The sequence below is a fragment of the Anguilla rostrata genome, chromosome 6 (genome assembly GCF_018555375.3).
Source record: "Anguilla rostrata isolate EN2019 chromosome 6, ASM1855537v3, whole genome shotgun sequence".
Lineage (NCBI taxonomy): Eukaryota > Metazoa > Chordata > Actinopteri > Anguilliformes > Anguillidae > Anguilla > Anguilla rostrata.
The window spans coordinates 50,626,694-50,638,957 of NC_057938.1; the positions used below are offsets into that span (position 1 = coordinate 50,626,694).

Below are 12,264 nucleotides of genomic sequence, written 5' to 3' on the forward strand. Positions count from 1 at the left end.
CTCCCATGTCGGAGCTGTGATTTGAAAACCACAAACCATAGCCTAGGTTTAGCCCTAATCCTATCCCACCCGCAAAAATTCGCAACAGAGCATATGGTTATGGTTTCAGAAGTTGAGATTAATGAGCATCGTGGGAGACTCTGTGTGCAGCAGAGGTCTCAGAGGTGATCCTTCCACGCATAACTGTCACATTTAACAGTCTAATCAACCCAAACTCGTTGTGATGTCCATTGTGCATGTTCTGATTTGTAATGTTCTTCTGTTTTCAAGGTGAAAGAGGAGAAAGGGGTCAAAAAGGCGACAAAGGAGATAGAGGGGTCCTGGGTGAAAAGACAGGTAAGCTTGTTGTCTTAAATGTGCAATTGGTGGCGTTGGGTGCCGATGCATGTAAAAAATCTCTCACAAGAAAAACGATGCACATTATGATTCCCAAGGACACATGCTAGTCTCACACTGATGATGTCACAGTTTAACTATTTTGTGGGGCAGTAGGGGAGGTTCCACATGTATGAAACCAGTAAACAAGCCCCAAGGAATTCCATTACCCACACAAGCCCTGCCTGGCCTGGAAATCAGTGCTTCCATCCTTATTTTATTAGGACTATGTTTGAGGGCACTTTGGAGAACCATTGAGGCACGAAACCTTACTTCCCAAACATTACCAATAAATACATTTTCCTCGTGTTTTTGAGTGAGGGGATACAAGAGCACTGAGTCCTGTAATTTTCCTTCATGGCTTAAATTTAACACCCTAAACAGATCTAATTCACCTGTGCTTTACAGTCCAGGGAGTTCATTACTTACGTACATCGATATCTAGAGGATTTTAAAGATGCGTTTCAGAGTCTCAGGCAGCATGGACTGTAAATATAGTTTACAGGAGAATCGACCACAGCAATGAAAATTCCTTGTCCAAAGTGCATGCTGGACTTGGGAACTCCTTTCTTTGTAGACGAGCAGAAATTCCTTGTTAGGGAAAAGCAATATTTTTTTACACAGATGTGTGAATTTTGATTTGATTTGTTAGCATTCCCCTCAGTGACTCCGTGTACCTGCTGTATCACACTGTTCTTTCACACCTTTCAGTGCATGTCTAACCTGACAGGCGAATTATTTGAATAAAACCGAAATGTGTTTTCACGTAGAGAAAGAAAGCAAAGGCGAACCCCCAATTTTTCCTCAGGCTGGCGATGCTGTGTTTTCTCTATGACATCATTAGAACCATTTTGGTGTGATGAAAGCTGGAACTCCGTTCTATATATGTGACGGTTCCAAACATCTGAAACATATTTTACTCTATTAGGTAAAAGGAAAGATCACTGACTCTAAATTTGACGTCCTGTGATTTAAGGGGATAGAGGTCTCTTTTTCTCCATACGAAATTGATTCCATAAGTGTGGGCTGTGGCGCTAATGGTTGAGTGGGTGCTGGACTGTCACCAAAAGCTCCGGGCCCTCCTGCGCCTGTCCATTCTCAAAGATCACAGGCTCTCAATCTCCCAGATCTCACTCTCTTCTTCATTCATTTACCTTTCCCCACTAGACTGACATCTATAAAGTCGCGGTTGACATCTGTACAGACAAGCGTGGAGTCAGACATCTACACCCACCTGGACAGCATGGCAGATTGTAAAATGGGCCTGCATGAAAGCTTAACCTCTATAATATCAGCTAGCATTGCCTTAGCACCGCCCACACCCTCCCACCCTACCCTCTACCCCAACTTCGCCCTCCTCCAACGGCCCCCGCCCCATCCCCCCACGCATGTCCCGTTTCAAAAGTTGGCTACCTGACTTTGATATAAAACATCAAGCCCCTAAATCAAGCCGGGATAATACTGTAATGTTAAGCTTTGAGGTTAAATGCCTGCTTTTGAATAGACATGGCTAATGTTAGAGTACTGGCACACCAACAGAAAAGTCTTTTCCAAGTTCAGAACACAGTGGTTAACACAGTTTTCAAAACATGAAAAAAAAAAAAGAGTCTTTGCCAGATGTGTTGTTGCTGTTCCCTCGAACTGATGCTTGTGCAAAAGCTTACAACAAAATTCAGCAAAAGTACAGCTATAAATTACATTGTGTCTCTGAAATGAACGTAACGCAACACACTCTCCACACTCGCGTCCCAGGCAGTAAGAACATTGGGAGAAGCTCTTCGAAGTCTGACTGAAGCTCTCTCTAAGAGAACTATGTCCAACAAATGGTTTTTCCACAGGACATTGAGACCCACTATAGGCTCAATCCAGCTCTTAAGAAAAGCCTTCTTGGCGGCAGTGGATCATAAACAATGCAATGAACTGAAGGAGCCCTGCTTAGAGAGCCTTCTTAGAAAAGTGCTTTGGATTCATCTTAGAATCATCTGTCAGCAGTAAGACATCTGGAGAGAGGGGGCCTGTAATATTGAGCATGTGTACAATGTGTTGCCAGAACTTGGTTGTTTTTGGACACTCCCAAAATGTACGTAAATATTTCATGGATTATTTTTAAGATATTGCCATCACGGGTTTCAGAGCTTGATCCCCTGGGGCAAAACCATTTCTCTGCTTTTCGTAATTTAAATTTTACAGCTGAAAGTATGCAGTGGAATAATCACAGCTGCTAGGCTGTCAAAAGTGAAATTGCTTCTTACATTGTCCAGAAACTGAACTGGGCTTGACAGTTCTTAGGAGATCATGTTACAATGCAGTATAGTTATATATGTCCAGTGCCTTGGCAAAATACATTTTTTTTATAAGTTAAAATTTTCGCATATATATCAACTGTACAATCCATTATTCTTACATGTTTTATAAGTGATTTTTATTTGCCGCTAATTCATTTGAACATGAAAAGTTCAATGAAAGTTTAGTGAAAGTTTAATTTACTTGCAACAATGCGAGTACCTCTTTTTAAAGGATCAAAACATCATTGTACTCTTACAGAAGATTCTGGGTAGAGAATCAACACGGTTCCTTTAGCAACAGGGCCTTCATTTCAGATCTACCTTCCTTTTCATGTACATTCCTTTTCAAATTCTGCGCTATTGTGGCCTTTTCGGGTTGAAAAGGTCGGCCTCCGACTTTCAGTCCTTCCATGGGAGAATGTCACTTGTTTTCTCTGAGGGGTGTTCGTAAACACACAGATTAAGAGGGAGCGCCCCCTTTGAACCGGATTTCATCGCGCTGGCCAGCTGCCTCGACGAATACAGCCCAGTGCAAATAAGAGTCAGCTGGCAGAGAGAGCGGTTGCCTCCACCCAGCTCGTGAACCGATTGCTCCAGCAGTTATCTCCTCAACCCAAAACGCTGACACAAAGCACTCCTCAGGGACAGATGCTTTCCAGGGCATTGTGCTTGAAATGGTTTTACTTAACCGTTGCACTTTACAGTACAAATACTAATACATAATAATAGAGGCTCAGACTACATTGAAAAATGGTTTATGCAAGCCAGTAGGTAAGTAAAACATTTTTCTTGTAAATAGAGACAAATATTGAACACAAAAAACACTTGATGTTTGAATAAAGCTTATATTTATGATGCGATGTGACTGAGTATTGAGATTGAAACAGTTAACATATAAAGGCTAAGATGATACTGGACACAGGTTCTCAGCAGTCTTCGTTCAGTGTCTCTGCTCCACAAACATCATGGTACCTTGACAGTGTATTGAGCCATACAACAGCAAGATGTCTTTCAGTCATCCCTCTGACTGCAAACGTGGAGTGTAAATCAATCCCTCTTACTCTCATTTACACAGAATAGGTGCATTAATCGTGTCTTTCACTGACTGGCTCAGTGGCTCAGATAAATCGTCCCTTGAAAGTCGCATTGTTGAACGAGTCTGCAGAAATCCACACCTTAAATGAAGATGACGGAACCGGGTGTCTTTCCCAATTACCATGACACATTTTTAACATCAACCCTGTCATCCTGGCCTGTCACTTTCCTGATTGTTCCTAATTGGTGCTATTTTTTGTCATTTTCTTGTGTTGTACTTTTTATAGCCTTTGCTGCTCAGCATTAGCCTTCCAAGATGTTTACCTAAGAGTAGAGTTAACCTGAGTTGGCTCCAGCAGTACAGATGAAAGACTTCTGAGCGGCTAGAGTGATCTCTTCCGAGAAAATGAAGGTCTTCACTTCATGTCTATGGGGAACATGTGTTTCCACTCACCCAGATGGGCTTCATGTTTTGGGCCAAGAGCTAGCCTGCATCTGTGACATATTTACGCAATGTTCTTGCACTCTTTTCAGGCTTTATCTTGTAGGGTTACATGCATCTGTATTCTGTGTAAACCCCCATATCATGAATCTTATAGTTCAGCAAGTTAAGCATTTTGATTTGTATATTTTCCAACAACTCAGGCTCTGAAGTGTTACACCCTTCCCTAACCTTCCCTAACAAGTCTTAAAAAGTGTACTTGACTCTTTTCAATAGTATTTTAAGAAGGTCAATGAAGACCTAGGCATATGACACCCTAAGTGATCACACTTATCTGATTTTAACAAGCATTGCGTAACGTTTTCCACAAATGATTAGTTTTCGCCCCCCCCCCCCCTTTTTTTTTGCAGAAAAGTAAACAGCAACTTAAGCCACTTCCACCAGCTGTAAAGACACATTTTTGTCTCATATAACATAACCATACGGACAATGTTACTATTCACATTACATTTTTTTATTAAGCAAATTACAACAAAACACAAAACAAACACACAGAAACTGCGCGTACACACACCGTTTAGCAGGGAGTGATCTCTCCTAGCCTTACTGTGTGTGTGTGTGTGTTTGTTGCGTGTGCTGCAGTGTAACAGGCGCTGTTGGCCTTACCGTGTGTGTGTGTGTTTGTTGCGTGTGCCGCAGTGGAAGAGACCCTGCTGAGGCTGGTGAACGGCTCCGGTCCACACGAGGGACGGGTGGAGGTGTTCCACGAGAAGCGCTGGGGCACCGTGTGCGACGACGTGTGGGACAAGAAGGACGGCGACGTCGTCTGCAGGATGCTGGGCTACAAAGGAGCCAGGGAAGTTCACAAAACCGCTCGGTTCGGCCAAGGTGAGGCGCTATACCTTTTATTACACCATCCTCACAAGCCTTTGTTCACTGTTATATTGATCAGTTTTAGAACTACTGTCTGATTTTGGTACACTCCATTGGATGCGTCCAAACCAAAGTACCCAATTTGGATTTGCACAGAACATGCATGCACAGAACCAGGTGATAGAATGTAGACTGTGCACAGTACCAGGTGATAGAATGTAGACTGTGCACAGTACCAGGTGATAGAATGTAGACTGAACACAGTACCAGGTGATAGAATGTAGACTGAACACAGTACCAGGTGATAGAATGTACGCTGGATCACATTGAAGGCATTATTCACATTTATCTCCAGACTTCTAACCACTTGCCAGGTGACACTTTGCCAGATGGTTATGAAGCTCGTTTGAATCACAGGTGCATGAACAGGTTAATTGAAAAACTGTAAGATTAAATGTAAAATAATAAGAAATGTTGCATCGCCGTAGCCCAGCGTTCTCACATGGGTGGTCCCACTAGCTTGCCGATATCCCATTAATTTGCCTTCACACTGCACTGGGTCCAGGAATGTGGAATCAACACAATGTTCATGCAGCTGCCACCCCCGTCATCTGCAGTTTCCGTGCCAACAGACTGGGTCTCCTTTGGTTTCATCACTCAGTGTGAGCTCATATACATGAAAAATCACAACAGGATCTGCTCTCACTACGCTTAGTTTGAGTGTGAGATCCTATGGGGACATTCTGCTGCGGATATTTGAATTTGACAACCACTGCCAGGACGACTTGTCCGCTTCACCTTATTTAGACTTTACAGAGTGTTTAGAGTAACTGGATAACACATTAATGGTTCCCTGCCAAAGTATACCATTCTCTGTATCCATCATCAGTGATTGGCAGTGTTTTGCTAAACGTATGTCTTGCATGACTGATCTGAAATGTACGTCTTGACAGTGCCCCATCTATATTCTGGATAGACACCCCTTTTAATATAAGTCGTAGTGCGGCTAGCCTGATTCGTTTGATAAATGAGGCAGTCTGAAAATATGTGATGAGTTTCTGAAGTAAATCAAGCAAATCCTTTAAAAAATATCCATGTCGCAATCAATCTTAGCAGCTGAAAAGGTCCACTTGAACAGCTGCAGTTTTAATACTTGACTGTGGCCCATTTCCATCTTATAATCTTGTGGGCCTGTTCATATTTGTGCTGCAGACAAGATGCACCAGATCACTTTTTTTCTGTGATCAGATCTGGTCTTGTTCAAAAACATACAATAGCCGATGACTGCTAAATGGTGGTAACTGCCATTAGCATAGATGTTGACATTGGATGTACCAAATTAAATTTTAAAATTCCTGGTATTTCAAATAAAACTTTTGCTGCCTTTAGCTGTTCTTTGAAGAGAAGTAATGGTCATATATCTCTAGTCTATATTTGGATAAAGTATCAGGAGATTATGTGCTAAATTGTGAGATTTACCACTTCTGATGCCCTTTCCATACACTCACTATAATATATTGAAGGAGACCAAAAAAGCATTTATAAATCATACATAGACAGATTAACAACATTCCTGAATGCATTTCATGCATCTGTGCCAACCTGTTCCATGCCACATGCTCCGGGATTCTATACATCCATTTTTGGGCTGTGCCATTCTAGAGAAATTTTTCCCCCTTCTCAGACAGACCTGTTGTAAATGCCTTTGAATGGCATTAATTTCCTTTGAATTCATTGCGTTGCCATATAGAATGTCACTAAGGTTTAGCGCATTGAAACTATAACTAGTCATGCTCACTTGCTGTACCCAAGAGAAGAGATATTTCGCACTCAGTCATTCATCAAGCCAGGTCATGAATTCCCTAATCAGCACGGAGTACTTAATAAAATTATGTGGCAGGAAAGGATTCCAACATCTGTTAACTGTCATCTGTTAGTGGATGAATCCATCATTTGAATTTGCAGTCTCAATTTTGTCAGCCTGAAATATTCTATCGTAATGCATTCAAAAAAGAAAAGGCCATATTAATTTCTGTTAATAATACATTATTTGTGTTTCTTCATTAAAACGTTATGTGGAAATGAGTCAAGAATATCTATGTGGGCACTCTTTGAGTACAAAGCATGTGATATGAATCCGTTCTAGAATATAAACACTACTCCTTGACTGGAAATGTTTCTAATTATTCTTATTAACTTCATTACATTTCATGTATTGCCTCATATTTCTATAAGTCTTGTATCTTAATAGGTATGATTTTTTTGGCTTTTCCTCTATTGTTACTCATTTACATTGAGTATTTCATAATGGGTATTTTACTGGCCATGATAATCCAGGCAGTCTTGCTGGTTTTTGAAAATCAGTGAAGATAAATCATTTTAAGATGTTTATACATTACAAAATACTGTCTATTAATTATCCACATGACAGAAGGTCTTCCATCTCTTACTGTATGTAAAGGTCAGTGAACTCCTCCAACTCCTGGATAAAGTTACAGGATAATTTATTGAAACAAACAATAATAATATGGTGTAGAAAGTCCTGGGAAAATGAAAATAGACACTGGATTCTCAAGGGAATTATTGCTGACTCGTACAGGAAAACAGTACTATTGAAAACCAAACTCTGAGGAGGAAGATAAATCTTTGTGAGTTAACCCCTGAATGTCCATGAGGCTATGGGGATGATTCTGTTATTATCCCTCAATTACGGTCTTATTGTTAATATAGTTCACATGTACACATGTACTGCTTTGTATAAGGCCGTGGCCGAACTCAGTCGTAGTTCAACTTAATCATAAATAAGACTCCCTGTAGTCATAACTTTGATTTCAAATGAAATGGAATTCACCAAGACTGAAACCAAGATTCAAATAATGAAAAGCAAGTCATACAATTTAACAAAATGATGTCTATTTAATTACATTATCCAAATTCAAGAATGAGTGGATTGATGTTTCAATTTAATAAATAGTTGGACTGTCTGAAGACATGGACAAGCACAGTAAATTTGTAAGATGTCATAAGTTTGATTTCTGTCTGTCCCTACACATTTTTATTCTGTCGATCTTGAAATCATTTGCAGTCACAATGAAAAACAAGCCAACAATGAGAAAGGGCCCCATGTGTTCATGGACTTAGTGGATCTGTTTCGCATTTATTTCATAAATAAGCAGGGCTGTGTTTGCCAGAGGCCCTCTCTGGTGGCAGTTGGCTGGCTTGCCTCGTGCTTGTGGACTCAAGCTGTAGAACAACAGCACAGATTCCACACTGTTGGCACCCTGAGCGTTTCATCCCATTCCGAGAGATCTGCCTCAGATTATGTCCAAAAGCACACAGCAGACACAAGTGTCAAAAATAGCCCTAATCCTGGAGAGGCCAGAGTTTAACTAGATACTTTAGCCCCCTTTTTTCTCTTAATCATGATGAAAAGGCTAATTTTAATACAAGCACTGTTCCTACTCAACCTCGCCATCTGTGGTATCATTTCCACAAGTCACTGTTTGCCGAGTGTTTTTCAAAGCTGATCTTCAATAAAAGGCTTCTGTCGAGGATCAATCGATGGAAAACGGTACTGTATATTTTATATGCCGTTGCCGTGGGTTGTCGGGTTTCTCGGCAACCCAAGGCTGTTTTCTCACTTGCCTTGGCCTTTCCCCCCACATCTCCCAGGCGTTGGACTGATATGGATGGACGACGTGGCCTGCGCTGGCACGGAGGACACCATTCACCAGTGCAAGTTCTCCGGCTGGGGCAAGACCAACTGCGGACACGTGGAGGATGCCGGCGTCACGTGCATCATTTAGCGTACCCGGCTCCCGGACCTCACCGAGCTCACCTTAGCGCCCGCGGAGCTACAGCTAACAGGCGGCGAGGTAGCGAGGTAGCGCGTAGCGACTGCACCCTCCCACGCCCATGTGCGATTGATTTAAGAGCCTGTCTCGCAAACAGGTTTTGACTTTGGGCTTCAAACATGCCACTGGGTCAGCAATCGCTCATGTTTTAGTAAGCGTTAGCACAGCAGGTATTACTGAAGGAGCCCTACTGCCATAAGGAACCAACCAAAAGACATAATAAACAAATGCAAGCCCACGTTAGGACAATTACAAAGAACAGAGCCATCAAATGGCTTACATTAAAATGCATATGATCTCCTGATACAATGAGATCTGACAAAGCCTGTCAAGCTTTGTTCCATTATTTGGAGCCAATGACCAAGCACTGTTTTTATGACTAAGACTTGTGTGTTCTCTCTGAACAGCTCATTTTGATTTTAATAAAGGATTGCCAAACATGCCTCTCAAGTCCTTGAAAAGTGCTTGGGTGGTTTGAAAAAAAAAACACTGCTTAGTTTATAAATGAGAATGAGTACTGTAGCACCAAAAAAGGCTAATTCAGACTTCAGAGAAGTTTAACATTTGAAAGGAAAATCTGATTAAATAACAGTAGCATGTAAATGATATGAAGTAAAACATAATTGAGCAAAAATAACACTTTTTAGGTAAAAACTGTAAAGAAAAAAAATCATGTTTTTGGTAGATCTTTTTTCACTTGTTTAGATAATGGCAGAAGAGGGTGATAACATAGTTGCATGTGTTGCAACAGCCTACCAAAAAAAAAAAAAAAAAGAAGAAGACTGCAGAGAAACTATGGACCAAACTAATTATATATTTTTCAAATAAAGAAAGAGGTGAAACAGCAAGCTAGGGTAGTGTCCAGGATGGGGCTTCATATGTAGAGAGGTGGTCATTCCAATGTGTGATATCAATAAACACATTGTTCACAGACGAATTAAGTGGCTGAGCACTGAATGGAAATCCCTAAAGCAAGTACTGTGGTTCAACAATAGTCCACCCCACCGTTGAACAGTGACATCTCCATTATCTTCTGGCTGTTTTTGGCCCTCTTTCTCCCATCTCCACACGACCAGACAGGGAGCTTGTACAATACACAGGGCCTGAATGACATTGACACTGCATGTCGAGTCTCACTGACATTCATGGAGTCCATTGCCAGCAAAACGCTATATGGTACACCAGTGTGTTCTCATTAACAATGCCAACAGCCAAAGATAACAAGTGCTCTTCTCTGCTTATTTTCACTTAAATTCTTCATACACTCCTCCAGGGGACTAAATCCCCTTTCCAAAAGCTGGAAGGCATCTTTTCTTACTTCATTTTTATTCTACAGAAATCTTTACCTAAAAAACATGTACTCTAGTATTGTAACGAGAGGTATTTTTTTTATACGATTGCTGTAATTATCCTACCCTGTTTCCTCACATATTCAGCTTGTTAAATATGGTGGGAGAGCTCAGTTTGCGCAGAACTGCAATTGTTTTAAAAATCTGGCAACTTGAATGCGGTTGGTTCATTTGAGCCAGATACTGTTTTGCTGTAATTTTTTGACTGGGAAATAAGGTTCCTTTTCAAGTGCCTTAACTACATGTATGTTATCAAGAGTATGTGTCTGTAATATGTTTTTTTTGTGAGCACGTTTGTTTAACTTTGAGTCAGGGCTTCAACTTTGTGAATTTAGGATCAAATTCAAAACCATTTTACTTTTAAGAAATGCTTTAAGCTCCATGATACTTTCTATGCAAAAGCATTACAGTGTCATGCAAAATCCTTGATGAATCAAACCAACGTTAGGATATCTCTGTGACCTCATTTTAAAGTTAAGAACTCATCTCCCTTTGTGGGGGCAGTAGCCAACTCTTCCAGGATATTTGAAATAGAATGTCAAGTTATTAATATTAAATATTAACATCTTACTTCTAAGTCTCTGTGACAAATCATGCATGAAAGAATATCTAGAGAGATGCCAGATTAACTGAATGACAGCTCTGTTGTCTACACAATTTTTTGGATGAGACTAATTCTTTTTGGCTGTTTGTTTTGTTGTAATGGCACTTTGCTGAGAATTTTGGCATTTGTCCAATATTCCCTCTTCAGTTCTGACTGGCTTTATAATGTAACTGTTTTTTAAATCTGGTATGAACAGTACATAAATAAATATATCTGATGAGAACTTATTTAAAATTGTATTTTTTATTATATGCATTGCAAAAAATGTTATGATCTGAAAGACATCTACTTGTGAGTTAATCATTGTGAATATCAACCTTTCATAAACCGTTTGGAGAGAAAATAAAATACACTTTTGTTAATACATGTGTCATTCATTATTTATGATTATTATAATGAGGATAGGCAGCTTATACATAGCAGTGAGCAAAGAAATTCTATCCCTGACATCAAGGGACCGGGTTTAAAAAAAAATCATGCTGAAAACTGAAGAACAATTGCCTTAAAGGTTTTCCATATGTACAGTGGAAATAGGAAATGATGCCCACCAAATCACCCGATCAACCCAGCACATGGTTTGCAGCTGATGCAAAATAGTTTAAGTCAGCAAATATTTAGCCCAAAATGATCTTTTATGATGTACATTAGAAAATAATGTTTACCCATAAAGGTGAAGGAGTTGACATAACCTGATAACAACTGGGATAAACTGAACATCTTTTTTCTGCAGTCAAACAGAATAGGTCTTGTTTATGTCTTGTTTTTGCTTGTTATAATTAACAAGCATTTGCACATATTTGTTTTCTGTGTGTATGTATACATCTCTGTCTACAGTACTTCCAAAGTTCAATTAAGAAAAAAAAAAACACATTTAAGACATTGCTCTGTGTGATAGTATTCCTGTACCATACCAAACACACTGCAGTTGAGTCTCAAAACACTGTTAATTGAACACATGGTGTCTATTTCTTCAAACTCCTTGACAATATACAGATGTGGATTTAGATTAAACAGATGTCGAGTGATGTACACATTTTAATCCTGTTTGTTTCAGTTATTTATTTTGACATAAAAACAGTGAAATTGGCCTTATGAGGACCATAACTTTGTAAAATATTCTGAATTTTTACAAATTGGCATACTTTGGCAGAGAATATTTGTCTGGGTACTTTTTAACATGTGATATGGACATATGGTGGCCAACACTCCTCTAGTTTACTTTTAGCTGATTTGTGACCTCCTCTCACTGGACGCAGATGAGTAACAAATACTCCTTTATCCGAGGTAAGATGAAAACAGCTGGGGAACAGACATTTAGGGGACAATTTCACAGATAGAAAAATTGCAGGTTCAGCTTATCTGACACTCAGAGTTTAAAAGGGCCATTCTCTGGCTCTGACTTCAAAGGCCCGGTCCCTTAATCAGGCCTCTGTGTGCAACTGAAATC

At 40.1% G+C, this 12,264-nt stretch overlaps 1 protein-coding gene across 2 annotated transcripts in view; it reads left to right on the forward strand.

Annotated features, from left to right (window-relative positions):
* Positions 1 to 11,179, forward strand: part of scara5 (scavenger receptor class A, member 5 (putative)) — a 43,637-nt gene extending 32,458 nt beyond the window's left edge. For both annotated transcript variants that reach the window (XM_064340384.1, XM_064340385.1), the window contains exons 7-9: positions 271 to 336; positions 4,837 to 5,025; positions 8,683 to 11,179. In XM_064340384.1, coding sequence (XP_064196454.1) covers positions 271 to 336; positions 4,837 to 5,025; positions 8,683 to 8,816 — 389 coding nt within the window. In that variant the 3' untranslated portion in view covers positions 8,817 to 11,179. The remainder of the gene's footprint in view (positions 1 to 270; positions 337 to 4,836; positions 5,026 to 8,682) is intronic.
* Positions 11,180 to 12,264: the final 1,085 nt, after the last annotated feature.